General features: G+C 42.9%; 2 protein-coding genes across 4 annotated transcripts in view; one reads left to right on the forward strand and one right to left on the reverse strand.

The window, feature by feature from the left end:
- Nucleotides 1–1216: 1216 nt before the first annotated feature.
- SMIM20 (small integral membrane protein 20) lies at nt 1217–6850 on the reverse strand. 2 transcript variants are annotated; one of them, XM_080344399.1, is made up of 3 exons: nt 6718–6850; nt 3033–3089; nt 1217–1729 (listed from the first exon to the last, which is right to left on the reverse strand). In XM_080344399.1, exons 1-3 carry the CDS (start codon nt 6824–6826, stop codon nt 1692–1694), a joined length of 204 nt encoding a protein of 67 aa, XP_080200525.1. In that variant the 5' UTR covers nt 6827–6850; the 3' UTR covers nt 1217–1691. The 2 variants fall into 2 exon arrangements, with proteins under 2 accessions (XP_080200525.1, XP_080200524.1); XM_080344398.1 differs by having other exon boundaries at nt 3033–3116; nt 6718–6843.
- A 261-nt stretch (nt 6851–7111) lies between these two features.
- Nucleotides 7112–17479, forward strand: part of SEL1L3 (SEL1L family member 3) — a 37277-nt gene continuing 26909 nt past the window's right edge. For both annotated transcript variants that reach the window (XM_080343150.1, XM_080343151.1), the window contains exons 1-4: nt 7112–7602; nt 12085–12652; nt 14241–14367; nt 17191–17312. In XM_080343150.1, coding sequence (XP_080199276.1) covers nt 7534–7602; nt 12085–12652; nt 14241–14367; nt 17191–17312 — 886 coding nt within the window. In that variant the 5' untranslated portion in view covers nt 7112–7533. The remainder of the gene's footprint in view (nt 7603–12084; nt 12653–14240; nt 14368–17190; nt 17313–17479) is intronic.

Raw genomic sequence — 17479 nt, forward strand, 5'->3', positions numbered from 1 at the left:
TCTGAATAAAAGAGCAAACATCCACTAACTTTATAAATAACACTCACTGCACATACATTCTTCATAACATATATGATCCTGCAATAGTCTTTAAAATGTTGTGTACCATAATGAAGTGCTAAAAATAAATCAAGAAAAGAAGAGAGTATATTACAGTTAAATGTACATGCTGCACCTGTCCTCAAGAGTAATATTGGTTAGGTTATGGACTGTAACTATAGCTTATAAACTGTTTTTTTCTTTTGAAAACACATAGTTTATTCAGAACCTATTATGATGACAGACATCCAATTTGGGTAAAGTTTTTCAGTAGGGGCAATCCTCTACTCATCTGTTCTAATGATCATTATACTTACCATGAAAAAATGCTTTTTAAAAAAGATTCTTTATCTGCTTTTCTACTCCAACATTTGGTGTTAACCTCCTGTATCAGGTATACCAGTCAAGGTGCTGGCAGCGAGCAAGATGGGCTGCAGCAGCTACCCCATGATGGCCCCAGACAGCTCCAGCTGGGTTCACAAAGGACCCACTGCAAGACACAGCTCAGCCCAGCAGCCAACTGGGTCGCACCTTTGTGAAAACACTGGACAAGTAAGGGAATGAAGGGGGGGAAAGTGAGGAACAGCAGTATGAACACCAAAGTCAGAAAATAAGGAAGGGGATGAGGGGCTCCAGGCACCACCAGAGCAGATATTCCCCTGCAGCCCATGGAGAAAACCAAGTTAGAGCAGATATCCACACCGTGGCCCACATCGGAGCAGCTGGGTACGTCCTGAAGGAACTGCAGCTCATGAAGAACCCATACAGGAGCAGGGGAAAAGCGTGAGAAGGAAGGAGCAGAAGAAAAACTGTTACAAAGTGACTGTGATCCCCATCCACCCCTCATGGGACCAAGCAGAGAGGAAATACAGGACTCAGGAGTTAATTTGATCCTGGAAAACGAGAGGCAATGGGAAGGTGTTATTTTAATTTTTGCTTCTCATTACCCAAAACTATTTTAACTGGCAATAAACTACATTAATTTTCCCCAAGTTAAGTTTGTTTTGCCTCCAACAGTAACTGGTAAGCAATCTTCCTGCATTTATCCAGATCCACATGCTTTGCCATGCTACTTTCTACCCCTGCTGAGCAGCAGGAGTGAGAGAGTGGCTGGGTGGGCACCTGGCCAAGGTTCATCAGTCACAACTACTTACAAAACAAAGAAAAAAAACCCACATTGGTTTAAAAGGAAGCAATTTTAATGTACATATTTACACTCTGCACTGATTTTGCTCAGTATATACTTCTATCACGTTTTCATAATAAAACCACAAAAAGTAATTCTCAAACTACGGAGGAAACTGCAGCGGTCTGCATGACTTATTCTGTTCATAATTTATTCTATAATTGTTTACAGATTGACCACAAAAATAATTCCTCTTCCCTTTTCTCAAGGAAATAAATATTTTATTTCACAACTCAAGAATCATTGATCTCTCTAAGTTTGTGCAGTATGCCCCAGCATTCTCTGTCAAAACTAGCATGCTTTTATCTCTTGGGATTCCAACCAGTAGTGTTTGTTGCTCCTCACGTGCCCACACAGCATATTCAGAATTCTTCTCCAGCGACTCCCAAAGACACTTCAATGAAAGAAGAAACAGCCGAAGAAGTCCATCTTCAGTTTTGCCTTGCAACACACTCAGCCGCCAACATTACTTTCTTCCAAATGGATCAGACCACACTTTTAACCCTACAAATCAGAGAATACCAATAGTTCATAACTAGACTGTTGAAGAAAAATAATAATAATAATAGGTCTGCAATCCCAGCCTGTGTACAAAACAATGAAAGAACTTAACAATTTCTGTACTGAACTCACAACTTCACTTGAGCTTGCAAAAAATATTTAGAAAGACAACCTCATATTGAACTTAAGCTTCAGATAATGGAAAAATCTATTACACCCATAAGTAAGGTGTGCTAATATTGTTAGAACAACCATCTAGAATTGCACCTTGCACTTGAATTTCTCTAGATTTCACTTTCAACTAGTGGATCTCATAACTTTTCATCAGCAGCTAAATTTAGATGAAAAAGTTACACTGAGGAGAACTAGCCATCAAGGATCTGCATCTTGGATAAATGAGCCAGTCCAGTCCTCTTTAATGTTTAATAAAAGGGCAGGTTTACCAGACTTCTATTTCACAATACCCTTTCTACTCCTCTTCAGCATTTCACCACTTTCCTGGAAAGTAAGGCCTGCAGTGACGATTTAACTGATATGTGTAGTACGGACAGGGCATTAATCCTATTTGGTTTTCCCCTGCTGCTGATGTTAGGCTTTTCTAAAAACAGGAATACTTTACCCTTTAACATACTCAGATATGAACTGTTTCATCAAGATAAGGACTGTCATGTATTTAGACGAGAAGCGTCAACCCTGCATCATGAATAGCCAGTTCCATTATCTCTGAAACAATAGACTGTCAAGGATATTCTGCGATACTTTAATTTTATTCCCCTTGTATGCTTTTCTATGCCTTCTACCGGCAACAGCAGAGATCAAAAAGCTACTGGTACTGCATTCCAAATTTTCCTTTATGTGTAGTGGATTTCTGCCTTACCCCTCCACCCGTGAGGATTGAAGGTACTGAAAAAGTGCTCATAAATCGTGTTTCGGCTGAACTGTAAAGCAGTATTCCACTAAACAGGGTGAAATAGTGTATTTTTTACAGCTAGAACCCAGCCCACACATGGCTCTTGTTTGCTCTGAGCAAGTTCAAAAGTTAATTTCCAGTGTGGAAACCAGCAGCTGTTTGAGAAACTGAATATAACAACTTATTTGGCCAGTTAAGTCAATTAAAACCAAGTTTTATTAAATTCATAATTTTCAAATGAAGAATTCGCCCAAAAAATATTTTCATAGTAAGTTTACTATTTATGTATTATTTGAGTATATTATTCACTGTATTATTTAAATCCGTACAAATATTCAGGTCTAACTTCAAAAATATCTTTAAAACAATCAAGGCAAACACAGGAATCAGGTATACCTGCAGGCTGAATATCCTCTTGAACAATACCAGCTCGGTTTATTGACTGTTCTTTCTCTGGAAAGCAGAACAGAAAGGTCATTTCTAAAAAAAAAAAATAAAATACCAAACATCTTGACTGCACCCAATAAAATAATATTGAAAAATTTTATTCATTCTGGATGCTACACAGTAAAATTCTAGTAAGTATCCATCTACGCAACATGAACGTAGTACTTGCACTTCACTGAGAAACTAACAGCTAATCTGTTTTGAGATATTACAAACAATAAGACAGTCATCTGAAAGTAATGACTACTGTTTAATAAAAGAGGCCAAAATACCTGCCACGATGCCATCACTTAAAGAAGGACAAGTACTTTTAGGAGCTATAACTCATATGCTCAACATAAAAGTCTTCAAAAGTTTTATTCTTTCTGGAATCAGTGATCCTTCATTTCCATCCCATTGGCCTGTCTCAGCCTCTTCTCTTTTGTTTGAAAGATTCAACCACTTCCAAGAAGAAAAACGGACAAAACTAGCACTTCCATTTTTTTCCCCTTTCCAGTTAAGTGGTACACAAAGCACAAAGTCAAAGCTCAGCCAGATTCGTCTTTTGGCCATACCACTGAATTTTGTAAGCCTTTAAAAAACTGTAGGGTACACACTCTCGCGAGAAACTCAGAACTAAGCTCACCTTAAAACTGAAACTTTTCAGCATCCTATCCCACTGAGAATGCGCAGGCACTACGTATTATTAGGCTGTCCAGGTACAAGCCTAATGCTGCTGGAGACTAACAGTATATCACAATAATTCTACTTGCAAGGGGGCAGGCACTAGAGGAAGATCCATATTCTCCAGTTCTGTTCACTGAGCATGGTAACTGCCATTCCATTCTTTTTAGCAGGCAAAATCTCAGGGTAGTGTCTAATTTCAAAGGAAAAAAATACAAAACCCAGACAGAGAAAACAGAATAAATTAGGGCAATGAATGGGACTTATTCTAGGACATGGAGGAGAAAGATATTTAGTCTCAGATGGAGGCTAAGATTGGAAGATAGGCAAAGATCAAAATGGGAGTCAGTCTGCAAAGGCTGGGAACACAAGTGGGGTGAACAGAAAGAGCTATTAACCGGTCAGGCAAAGAAACCAGTGCTGAGAAATAGCAGATGAGAAATACGGTGACAGGTCACGATATAGTCAACAGTGAGACTTGGAAACAACCTGGAAAACAGGTAAGCCAAAAAAGGGAAAATGAGGAGGAGCCAGTCTTGATGAGAGGACAGACCCTCACAGGATGGGGAAAGAGCTGATTCTCACAGTTCAGCAAAATCACAAAATCCACTGTGAAAATGCCCCAATATCAATCCAAATAGCAGCTGTCAACCCACTATTTTAATTAATCCAAGGAGAAGAGGTCTGTGCTGAAGATATCAAGGTTTCAACATTGCCAATAAACTATGCATTTCATATGAGGAAAAAACTTCTAAAGCTGCAGACAGGAAAATACAAGAAACATCAAGTCCACAAGCTGAGGTACTAAAAACCTATACAATGATAACACTTCTGTGTGAAATAAGTCAAACCCCTGTGTGTACGATTTAAAGTACATATTAAAAATTTGCTTACAAACAGTTTTTCCAAGTATCTTCCATTTTATTTGTTAAACTGCTAGGAATTCCACTGAAGATGTGAGACAATTGTGCAGAAAAGTCTTCTTCCTGAATGTATTGTGCCTAATTTGTGTAGAATTTGGAAAACACACATGAAAAACAAGACTGAAGAAGAAAAACATAGCATTTCACGTTTACATAGTTGAATGTCACCCTAGAGAACTAAAATCCATTCTTGCCTTTTGCCAGATTGCTGTGTGATGCTAATCTAAATGTCCAACTTCAGACCCAGCATCCCAAAATGCAGAAATACTGAGTATTTGCTGCAGCTGAAGCCAACAGGGGGTGTGACCTTCCAGAGAAATTCTGTTGTCATACAACTTAATAGACCGTACTCCAAAAAAATCAATCCTTTGTACCTCAAAGGTTAAAATGTTTCCAGTCAACTACCACAACTGTGAAATTCCATGTCCTTGTCTAAAGTATTATGACAAGGAATGCTTGTGCTTCGCCCATATCACAGTGATGAACATCACGAAAATCACATAGCAAATTAATAAAGGTGAGATCAAAGGAGAGTTTGAGCAGTATACAATCAGTAAAGTTTAGAATCAGGTACTAAATAACAAGTGTAATCACTTGCTAATTGCACATCACCCATTTTATGTGCTAAATGGAGATTAAAAAACCTCTAACCTGCCAAGGAACTTTTGCTTGTGTGATTCACAAGTACAAAAGAAGACACTGTCTGCTAGTTCTGTTCTTTCCTTAATGTTGAGTGACATTTCTAATATGCACCATAAGCAAAAATTAGTTAAGAATAAGGCTTTTAAATGAGAACACAGAGTAAGAAACCTATCATTGTGGACAGTTACCAACTTCACAAACATAGCTTCCTTCCATAAAAACTTGCTTGCAAGTTAAATTTTACTTCCGCTTTGATGCAAGGCTGAAGTCCCTCGAATAAGATCTATAAATATTTACTCTTTTCCTTTTTTTCTTCCTCAAAATCTCTTCAGTTGTCTCAGTAAATTAACCACATGCTTCCTCAGGTTACCACCAACAGCTTACTTAGCTTTATAAAAGTTGAAGTGAGGGGATGAGACTGGCGACACCAGAACTTTTCCTCACTTCCTCAGGCAGTAATTAACAGAAGTTTACGAGTAACGGGTGCTCCCCCTACCACTCCCACAGCAGGGAGCACCCACCTGGAGCCTCCAAGACTTCACACCTGAAGCTTCAGGTGCCTTCAAGTGCTCAAGAACTCCCTGATTACAGAGTCAGTCACAGCTTTTCTCTGTTTCTGGCAGGAAAGGTGGGTTTTCCTCAGCAGTCAGTTTCAGAGAAAGCTCTGCAGACTGAGATGCACATTTAGAAAATCATCACTATCAGTAAAGAATCTGTTACCATGTTTTAAGTTAAACTTTTCAATTGCGGCTGGAAAACGCCTCCAACAACTTACAGAATCATAGAACGGTTTGGGTTGGAGGGGATCTTTAAAACTGATCTAGTCCAACCCCCTGCAATGAGCAGGGATGTCTGCAACCAGATCAAGTTGCTCAGAGCCCCGTCCAACTTGGCCTTGAACACTTCCAGGGATGGGGCATCTACCACCTCTCTGGGAAACCTGTACCACTGTTTCACCACCCTCATTGGAAAAAAATTCTTCCTTGTATCTAATCTAAATCTACCCTCTTTCAGTTTAAAGCCATTACCCCTTGTCCTATCACTACCTGCCCTTATAAAAATCCCTCTCTGGCTTTCTTGGAGGCCCCTTTGGGTATCAGCAGGCTGCTGTAAGGTCTCCATTGAGCACTCTTCAGGCTGAACATCCCCAACACTCTCAGCCTGTCCCCACAGCGCGGGTGCTGCAGCCTTCCTGTCACAACTTCTTACACCGCATCTAAATCCTCTCCATCACTTCAGAGAACAGCTACAGGTAGTTCTTAATCACCTGCCTGCCAATAACTTGAGACAAGAATACCACGGGTTCTGTTATTATTCTTAAAGTATTTCCTGGGCGAGCAGAAAGTTCTCCGGGAGCTCCTCGCCCGGCGGCAGCCCCAGCACAGCCCCGCCCCGCCCGGACTCACTGTACTCCTCGGGCAGCAGCAGCGGCCGGAAGTAGATGGGGTAAAACGCCGCTGCCACCACGGCCACGAAACCGCTGAAGATCCCGAGCGTGCGAGACAGCGCGGCCATCCCCGCCAGTGGCCACAACCCGGAAGCTATGTGACTCCCGCTTCCGGGGCGCTCCGGAAGCGCAGCCCTGAGGCACCGGCCGATTCCGGCTTATCCCGGCAGGAGCGGCGCGCAGCGCCCCCGCGCGGGCCGGCGGGGCAGAGCCCGGTGCCGTTACCCACCCGCCGCGCTCCCGTGTCCCGCCTGGCCAGGAGATCGGCGGTACCTCCCGGGCAGCCCCGGCGCCCGCCGCGCCGCACCTGGCGTCTGTGAGAAGGCTCTGCCGCGCCCTACCGCCTTGAACCCGCCCCGCGGCCGCGCCGCGCTCGCCAGCGGAGCCGAGGAGCCCCGGGCGGGGCCGCGCTGGCAGCGCAGGGCCGAGGCGTGAGGGTGGGGACGGGCACGGCCGAGCCCCGGGGCCGCGCTGCCGCCGGGACGGAGCACACCGCCCTGTGCCGGGGTCCCGCCCCGGGCGCCCCGCTCCCGGCGCTTCCTTTATCGGGGTGTGCGGGGCTTTGAAAGGCCTCTCGGCGCGGCGGGGGCTCCGCAGCCCCGCGGGTCTTGGGTCCCGGCTGTAGCCGGCCCGGCCCCGCCGCGCACTCCGCTCACGCCCGCACCTGTGGCGGTGCGGGGCCCGGCCCGGCCCGGGAGGCGGCCCCTCCCCCAGGAAGCCGGATCCGCCGCATCCTTGTCCCGACAGCGCTGGTCAGCGCCGCCGCCGCGGCAACATGTGGACCCCGGCCGAGCGCCCTGCAGCGCCCCGCCGGCCCCCTCTGCTCCTGCTTCTCCTCCTCACGGTGAGTGCCGCCCGGCCCCGCACCTGACCCGGCTCTGCCCGCCGCGGCGACGGCCCGGGCCGTCCCCCGGTGAGCGCCGAGCTCCGCGGCGCTGCCCGCGGCTCCGCGGTGCAGCTCCGCGTTGGGCCGGGCCGGGCGGGCTGCAGGGTGCGAGCGCGGGGCGGACGGAGAGGCGCAGCCCCCGGGCGGTGCCGCGGGGGGTGTTCGGCGGAGGGCGGGGGGCCGGCCGTCCCGCGCTCGGGCCCGGGGCCACCTTATCAGGCCTGGCCCGGCTTCCCTCCCTCCAGCCGCAGGGTTACGCTGCCTTATCGAGCGGGAACGTCAGGTCGTTAAATCAAAGAAGATTTCGATCCAAGGTGACAAATGTCTGGGTTTGAAGGAAGGGGGGTGCCTCTGACAGGGTCCTACAGGTGCAGGTGTGAGTGTGGTGCTGCATCGGCTTACAGAAACAGATGCGTTTTGAGGGCGTCTGTTCAACTACTTTTTCCTCTTTTACACTCCTAAATACAAACTCTGGACAAGGTCTTCGTATGCCTGTACAATATTGATGCTGGTTGGGACCTGATCAACACCCTTTTTGACGTGTCTCCTTCTCACACATCTTAAAATCTAGCATGACGTGGCGGGCGTTCACAGGTAAAGGGCTACAGTTATCTTCAGGCTTTGTGCAAACAGGTGCAGCTTCATAGGGTTATGTGGAATTTCTGCAGCATTGAATTCAAGGAGGGTCCTGCTGAGATCTTATTCCAGTGAGTGAAAGAATGGTTTCTCGTCATTTCTGTAATATTAGACTACTGAACATTTTCAGCTCCCTACCAGTTGTTGTGATTGCCTCCCCCAGTGATTTTTTTTATCCCACCATCTGATGGATGACTTGAGATAACTCCTTCAGATTCAGCAGGTTTTAAGAAAAAGTTCAAGAAAAAGCTTTTGTGGCTAAGTTACCACACACAATGAAACCTTTCTTGTTGAACTCTGTCTTGTTTATGGTAACATTTTTAATCTAATATAGCTGGCCTCTTTACTGTGCTGGAAAAACTTTTATATTTAAATCTCGTAATCACATTCATTGTGTAATCCTTTCATCCTAACTCTCTGTAGTCAGAGATTATGCACAATTAGCACTGCCTTGTCTGAGATAACAGGGAGGGAAGAACTAGAGTTCCTCACTGAGTAGGATCACTTAGATAACAAACACACTGTGCAGTGCGCTGTGTAGAGGCAACCCAGCGGTGACAGAGACTCGACCATGGTCCAGAAGAGTTTACAGTCCGTGATCTCTGCCATGGCCGGATCGGTGTGGAGTCACTCCGGGGTCTTTGCACTATTCTACTTACAGGATGAGCCTCCCGAAGAATTTGTTAGCTGTGTTGTAACAGCAGACCCAAACATGCTTTGCATACTTTTTGTAGCTTGTGTCTCAACTAATACCCAGGCACCAAAAAATACAAAGAAAAGTTTATTGGGTAACTGTGGGATCCATTTAGCAGAACAGGCACTAAGGGAAGGGCAATAAGACCTTATTTGACAGTAGCAATATTGCATGCTGAAGTGCTCTAGGAACATCATGGAGTTTAAGGCTGTGCCACCATCCAGCAAGACCTGGACAGGCTGGAGAGTTGGGCAGGGAAAACTGTAATGAAATATAACAAGGGAAAGTGTAGAGTCTTGCATCTGGGTAGGAACAACCCCAGGTTCCAGTATAAGTTGGGGAAGGACCTATTAGAGAGCAGTGTAGGGGAAAGGGACCTCGGGGTCCTGGTGGACAGCAGGATGACCATGAGCCAGCACTGTGCCCTTGTGGCCAGGAAGGCCAATGGCATCCTGGGGTGTATTACAAGGGGGCTGGTTAGTAGATCGAGAGAGGTTCTCTTTCCTCTCTATTCTGCCCTGGTGAGACCACATCTGGAATGTTGTGTCTAGTTCTGGGCCCCTCAGTTCAAGGAGGACAGGGAACTGCTGGAGAGGGTCCAGCGCAGAGCCACAAAGATGATTAAGGGAGTGGAGCATCCCCCTTATGAGGAAAGGCTGAGGGAACTGGGTCTCTTTAGCTTGGAGAAGAGGAGACTGAAGGGTGACCTCATTAATGTTTACAGATATATGAAGGGTGAGTGTCACGAGGATGGAGCCGGGCTCTTCTCGGTGACAACCAATGATAGGACAAGGGGTAATGGGTACAAACTGGAACACAAAAGGTTCCACTTAAATTTGAGAAGAAACTTCTTCTCAGTGAGGGTGACAGAGCACTGGAACAGGCTGCCCAGGGGGGTTGTGGAGTCTCCTACTCTGGAGACATTCAAAACCGGCCTGGACACCTTCCTGTGTAACCTCATCTGGGTGTTCCTGCTCCTGCAGGGGGATTAAACTGGATGATCTTTCGAGGTCCCTTCCAATCCCTGACATTCTGTGATTCTGTGAGTTTGTTCTACAAGGAACTGGCTTTGGTTTGCAGAACTTACTACCTTGGGATCTCCACCACAAAAAGCAGCAGAATTTCTGCCATTTATTGAAAGTCAAATGGCCACATTCAGAAATCAGTATTAAAATTAAGGTGCTCATGTCAACTTTGATAGCAGTATTTGTGCTTGTGTGTTATTGCATGATGTGGTGGTAACTTTTCCAACAGACACCAGCCTCCTATTGCTATTCCTTTTTTAGCACCTTTGCTACACATCATTTTTTCAATATCCATTTTATAGAATGGAAACGAGGCAGAGAGGAAGGCTGTTACTCTGAAGAAACTACCCATTGTAGAAAGCTTAGATACTGACATTGTGGAGTGTTTTGCTTTTTTATAGCATTTTATTTGTTCAAAGTGAATACTTTGGTGCTTACACACACATTTATGAGTGCTCAGCGTCACCATATGTCTGGCTTCCTGTGTATCTTGTCAGACACAAGAAGATAAAGAGTACTCAGTTGTTCTTGTGGAAAGTGGTTTAAGTGACAAATTCAGGAACACCTAGCGACACTAAATAAATCTAATTATCTAGAGTTACCAAGCTGCTAAGCAAAGATATCCAGCTTTCTAATCTAAAAGTTCCTTCATTCAATTATGTTTTCCAGCTTCTAGTTCTAATAAAGTTAAGATTTTGGGGTAAATAGTCTCCTCTGTGCACAGCTTTCTTCCACATGCAACTCTAGAATTCCTTTGTGCCTTTAAGGAGGCAGGGTTTTGGGGTAGAAACAGCATTTGGTCACATAGTTAAATCCAAAATCTTTATCTATAGAAACAAGGAAGTAGGATAGGTAAGCTTAGTTCTGACTTTTCCTAATGCTTACACCTTCACAGGTTTTGCTGGCTCATTTTTTTTGGTGTAGCTTTCAAGGAGTGTCAGGATGTTCTTAAGAAATAAAATGCAAATTAGTTGGAAGTTTCACTGATCCCTATATTGGACCAAGGGCAAAGTCTTGTCCTTGGTGCACAGCACATAATTCCAATAACTCAAAACGTACTAAAGACTTGGCCAAAGCTTTTAAATATTTTGAGAATCACTGTGAAAAAAAGCTGTCAATCCAAGGTAAATTTGAGTTTGATTTGTTTAAGCAAAGTTAAAAGTCACCCAAGACAGATCTTCTTATTTTAAGCAGTCTTAACAACCAACTTCCCTGGTAACCATATGTGACAATTCTGAATATTTTAGACGGATCCAGGGACTTGGCAGAAGTGTTGTGCTGGTGGCTGCCCTCTGAACTGAGTAATCCTCAGTATCCTGGCAGTGCATCAAGCTGGAAACTGACTGCAGAGCAGAAAGAAAAGAAGCCGTTTGAAGCCTTAGGCACAAGAACTTCAGCACAGAGAATAATCCTGGTGTGTGTCTAAGCACTCACTCCTAAAGTATATTATAGGGTATGTAGCTATAGAGAGCAAAAACTAAGCAAATACTGTTTGCTGGTCTTTCTGCTCAGATTTGTAAGTCTGTCTTCAGGACAGGAACATTTCTGGAATAAGCTCCTAAACTTTTTACAAACATGAATTAATTCTCAGGAAACTGTTGTGAGCTGACTTAGTAGTTATTCTGCTCTACCTGCATGAGACGAAACAAAATTAGCTAACTTTTTTAAAAGGTATGGAAACAGGCTGTGGCAGCACAAGTGAATGATAGGATGACTAAATGCCAGTACGTTTTAGTATATACTCTTTAGGCCTGATCCTAGGAGCGTCTGTAAACAGCATGACGTGTAAGTCAGTATCTTAGGCGGGATTCCACTTGCGAAAGGGCTGAAGGATACACCCTGTAAATATTATTTGTTTATAGAAGCATGTGTAACTTTGACATAGGGGAGTTGTTACCATTAAAACCTCAATCAAGCTCTCCAGTAACCCACCTGTACTTGCTGTGTGAAAGAATCCCAGTATTTTGGAGTTTGAGTATGGTGTGTAAACCTTCTGCTTGTGCAGTGTTCTGGTATTGCTGTGAGTATATTATTAATCACATGAACTTGGACTCTCTGGTTAACATGTTTTGTGGTTTTTTGCAGAATTTTCTATCGTCCTCTGGAAAGGAAACATTACGGACGACGCCAGTTACTCCACAGTTTGAAAAAAACATGAATTATGTGGACTTTATTCATTTAAACATTTTAGAAAAGAAAGTTCTTAACAATTCTGAGGTTTCAGTTCAGTATTTATGTTCTAAGCCTTGTATCGTTAATTTGGAAGCAGTAGCTTCTTCTGAGTTCAGGACTGGTGTACCAGTGTACAGAAGGAGGTGGAAGGATGAGAACAGCCTTTATATTAGTAGGACTCGACAAGTGCATTTGAAATTTCCAAGCATCATGGTTTACAGAGATGATTATATCATCAGAAACTCAATAATCGTGCACAGCGTGATATTATACGCATGGATTAGTCACAAATCAGTTAGCAGCTATGATGTTGAGCAGAATGAAGACTACCAGGATGCAGTTGCCAAGAATTACACTGTTTTAGAAGCAGTTCCACCATTTGAACGCCCATATAAAGACCACAAAGTTTGTCTTCAGTGGGGTGTTGACTACTTGTGGATGCTCCAGGCAAACAAGATACCTCAGTGTCCTCATGAAAGTGGTAGGTGTAATGTCACTTTTTTTCCCCAAGGAAACTAGTAGGACCCAAATAACATCTTTGGTAAGCTGTTAGAAAGTGCATAACTCTAGTAAATAGTAAAGGTTATGTAGAATTATTTACTCGGCCAACATTGTTGAATATGTTGAATATGTAAGCTTCATAACTGTGAGTCTGGAGCTGGAAGTGACTGAAGTCATCATGTCTTTCAGAGCTGGTTTGTTTTATCCCAGCCAGCCTGGAGATTTGTAGCAGCATGGCCATCTATTTTCTGAGTGTATTCAAACAGGTTTATTTAAAACCCACTGATGTCAGTGGACATGATTCCTGTGTCTTCAGAGAGAGTTGTTCAATTCTTTATTGCATTATTTCAGGGTCAGTCCTGCGGTTCTTACATAGATAATTCTCACACGGGTAGTCTGCCTGATGGCCACACACTCAGAAACGTGTGAATTCTTCATAGTGCAAAAAATTTTCTAGTACTTTTCTTTTTTTCTCTCGAAGCTATTATGGACAAGCACTTTTGCTTTAAAAATTAGTAGTTTTAAATAACAAAATTTGTCTTGCCCAACTTCAGAAATTACTGAAACCCACAATTCTGCTTTCTAGATTTTCTCAGAGTTCTTCTGATTCTTTTTGTTTCTGCCTATCGCTAGCTTTATGTCTGCTGACAATTTTTTTTGTCCTCAATATATATTCAAAGCAGAACCTAAAAGCAAAAAGGTTATTTTCTTCTAAAGGTTTCTCTTCTAGAAAATCCCATAATGGTATTTGTGTCATTTATTTTCACTACATTGACATGTAAATGCACTGAAGCTGAGCAGGAAAGCACTCATGTTGCTGCCTTCAGGGACTTTGTAAAATACTTGTTGGAGGGCACGTTATCTCTGACAACAATGTGAAACATCTTATGCATTATCTAATTGTATTATAGATGAAATAGGAGGAAATAACATTCAGATTATTTTTTAAAAATCAGCTTGTAACAAATGGCTTGGGGTTTTTTGGGCGTGGGGTTGGGATTTCTTTTTGTTTTGTGTGGTTTCTTGTTTGTTTTTCTAGGAAACTTGATTATATGTAATGGCCTTGAAGATCTTTTTCCTGTTTCTTAGCAGAGGCAGCATTATTAGATTTGCTACAGGATTATGCATATCAGTTAAGAACAGAATTGATATCTATCCGTACATACAGTATAAGCTGGAAAGTTTAAAATGGAGAGCAAGTCCAAGAGTTGTGGAGTAATGTCACGTAGGCATAACCAAAGATAGGATGAGATTTTAAACAAAGAACATAAGTGAAGGTGTCTTTCTTACTAACTGCCCCTTTAAGTATCTTAGATTTAAATGAATCTGTTCTTTCTCTGCTTCTAGTACCAGCTGGAAATTGAATTAATTTAACTTTTCATGGGTTATTCGGTCCAAAACTGTAATGTATTTAATAACAATGAGTGATCTTGTGTTTAGGGATTTATTGATGGTTTGCCTAAATTTTTATCTGTTATGATTCAAATGTTTGACTGAACAAGTGTGAGCTAATTAATTAGTTATCAATGCTTGTTTTCTGACAGATTAAGAAAGATTGTATTTTGCAGATGGCGTCCAGATTCTCAACTTCATATACGCTTCCAGTGGGGAGAAAACAGGAATCGTGAAGAAATTTGAGCAATTTGAAAACAGAGAACTTGAGACAGTCAGACAACATCAGATTGATTATCCCATGTAAGTGTAGGTAAATAATTGAAGCAGGTTATAATTGATTATCGAATACTATAGAATGTACTTAAACTCTTAGGCTACACCACAAATTAAAGAAACTCTGCCTACTAGTTTCAGAAGAGGCTTAAAAGGAAACTAGTTAGCTATTCCTCTGTTTTTTCATTTCAGTTTTGGAGGGGATTAAGCTGAACTTCAGAAAGATGCTTATGATATGTGTCAGTGCAGTGCTTTGTAAGGGGTACCAGTAGTAGGTATAACTGAGCTGGTTAGGCACAGGTAGGAGGGTAAGTTAGCTGATACGTGCTGTCATCATCAGACTGCTCTCTCATGACTAGCTACCTTAAATACAGATCACATTTTAGCATTTGCAGACCAAGTGCAGAGTAGGGTTACTAGCAAGGGCAAGTAGTGTGGAGCAGCTTTTTCCCTATAAATTCATGCTCTAGTTTATTTTGCAGCTGACAAGCCCTTAGTGATAGTCCCCTGCCTTGATAAGTCTTCCAGCTTGAGCTTGTACTGTTTTCTTCCACCCTCCCTATGTAAACTCTCCGAGTTGGAGAGGATTAAAACCCCTTAGCCCCTGCTCGCCATTCGGTTACAGAGGAATCAGTCTGGGAAGATCATCTTTCTCTACTCTTCTCCCCATTCCCCAAACTGTCACAACTCCAGTCATATTTTGCAACTTTAGGGGAAAAAGGATATATAGGGATACAAAAATATATCTCCCTTACAACAGATGCTGTTACCCCAGCAACATTATTACAAAAATAGGAAATGATCGCAGGAACTGGAACTTGCCAGCTGGTTTGTGTTTGGCCTGTGACCACAAGAAGAGTGCCAAAGAAGACTTGCCAGATAGCGCAGGTTGCATACAGACTACTGGCCCTCAAGCTGTAGATCTGAAGTCATAAGTACTGAGCAATTTTTAGTTCCTGGCCGCTTCAGGCTGGGTGACAGCCTGGTTTGTACAGCCTGCTGCCCTTTGCTCACCAGCATGGTTGCGTTCTGCTTCTGGCACTGAGGCACTGGTTGAGAATACATGGCATGAATTTATGCAGCTCCTTACTTGCTCCACACAGTTTCACCCTCTCCTGTCTTTGGGTGATGCCTCCAGTGTTAATATAAAGCATTGCCTGTGTCTGGCGGTTGCATGACGGCCTGGAGTAGCTCTATTAAGAAGAGGAAACAAGTTTTCCTTCATCTCTCTGTATGTGATGGTGTTTCCCCACCGCATGAAGAGGCCAGCAGAAACAGATAGATCTACCTGAAGTTACTCATTTGATTGCAGTCAGGGATTTGTAAAGAAAGATGACTGGGGGTGGACAACAGCAATATGAGGCAGTTACCAGTGGACAGCCTGCAGCAAGGACAAGCTGGGACTATAAGGGACTGCTTATGCTGTACAGCATTCTGCAGCAATGGGGGGATGTGAAATGAGTCAGCATTGTCCCAAACTGTCCCAAGAAATTTGTCTAGAACAGTTATGTGCTCAAACTAGTGATCAAGAATTAAATGGAGACTGCAGCATTTGATATATTGCCAGAGATGAAAGATGAAAAGAAAAGTACATAGGCAGTATTTTTGGAAGCACAGTGTTTGCCGGTAGGTGTTAACAATCAATATACACGTGATTACAACCGTTCTGTCTCACCCACATACCATCTCTGGAGGATATGGTGTTATTAGCTATTTAAAGTGTAGACTCCATTGGGGAAAACTTCACTACCCTCGCATCTTTTTTTAAGCAGGAGGGCAGGTGTCAGGCTTCCAGACCTATATCAGTTTAGTTTAGGAAAAGATACAAGATACTTTATGTTCAGTGCCTTCTTGAGATAGAAGTAAGGCAAGCTGACCCCATTATAAAGTATTAAATATTGTCATTTTTTTCTTAATTATAGAAATATAAAACCCAGATAATATCTCCTTCTAAAAGTCACTAAGAAAAGAGGACTTCTTTATCAGAGATTATAGTAATCATAATGCTTTGCTGGGTTGTACATTAGAGGTACGGTTTTCGAAAGCCTTCAGCATTGGCCTAATGGCTGTGGAAATGTTATGGAAATAAGTGCTCAAGTTTCTGTTAAGAGCACTGAAGTAGATTTAGTCTGGCACAGAGGAACTCCTCAGAATTAGATACTGTGGTATAAATTCTGCTTTTAGTGCCTCAGCCAGCTTTGTGCAGAAATTTCTAAGTAGGTAGCGTTGTCAGGTCATCTTTGTTGTTTTTTTTTTTTAAATTATTATTATTTTCAACCACTCCATAGTTTGCACAGGCTCCACCTTTATTTATCCTATGACAGCCCTGTGACAGCTATTCAGATCTATCTGTACTACCTGGAGGCTGGATTAATTTTTAATTAATGTGCTCCCAAGCACATTTTCACAGTTGGCATTTGGTACAGAAGAGACAGCTTCGTTTTTACTGGCTTCCACAATCAAGATTACAAGACGGTGCATTTGAGGGTTTTGTACTGCAGCCTGCATGCAGGAGGTTGGCTCCAGGTTGTCTCGGTCTTGTTTTCAGTTCCCTATTGATGTAGGATCTGGCAGTTGCTCTGACCCACTGTTCTGGAATTGATTCAGATAACAGTCCCTTAGTCTCCTCTCATGTTGTTACCACAAAAGTGCACAGTTAGAAGGAGATCACGAATCCAAGAGTCTTAAGTGCTGTTGCTCTGAAGGTTTGCACTGCACAGGATGTGCTCTGTTCTGAATATTACATATGTGAAACAGGTTTGCTAAATAAAAGTGAAATGCATGCTTTTCAAATTATTTAGGGAGATTTCTCATCAGGACTGTATTTTTTGCTTATCTTTGCTCATGCAGGTTCACCGTTTCGATCTGGCTGTATTTACTCCATTACTGTGAAAAGGATCTGTGTGGAATACTCTATTCTATTGATCTGAAAGAAATGTACAGTACTCCTGCTGTATTTCTAAATGAGGAAGGTAAGGGATATTATCAACCCCCCTTCAGAAGGGGTGTATTATAGTCTTTATAGATCTGTACTTACTAATAACATTTGTATTATCAGACCTATTTTGTGAAACTGATCCCTTGCAAAATGCTGCTTTTTGACTATACTGTCTCAATAGGAAGGTAGCTACTAAATTAA

Source organism: Nesoenas mayeri, assembly GCF_963082525.1.
Source record: "Nesoenas mayeri genome assembly, chromosome: 4".
Lineage (NCBI taxonomy): Eukaryota > Metazoa > Chordata > Aves > Columbiformes > Columbidae > Nesoenas > Nesoenas mayeri.

Bases quoted from the DNA above. Each gene is read 5' to 3' on its own strand.
- SMIM20 (XM_080344398.1), bottom strand. From the start codon at position 6,826: ATGGCCGCGCTGTCTCGCACGCTCGGGATCTTCAGCGGTTTCGTGGCC. The intron at 3,117-6,717 runs GTGAGTCCGGGC...TTTTTTTTTTAG, and splicing joins GCTGCTGCCCGAGGAGTACA to AAATGACCTTTCTGTTCTGC. The intron at 1,730-3,032 runs GTATACCTGATT...TCTGATTTGTAG, and splicing joins AGAGGATATTCAGCCTGCAG to GGTTAAAAGTGTGGTCTGAT.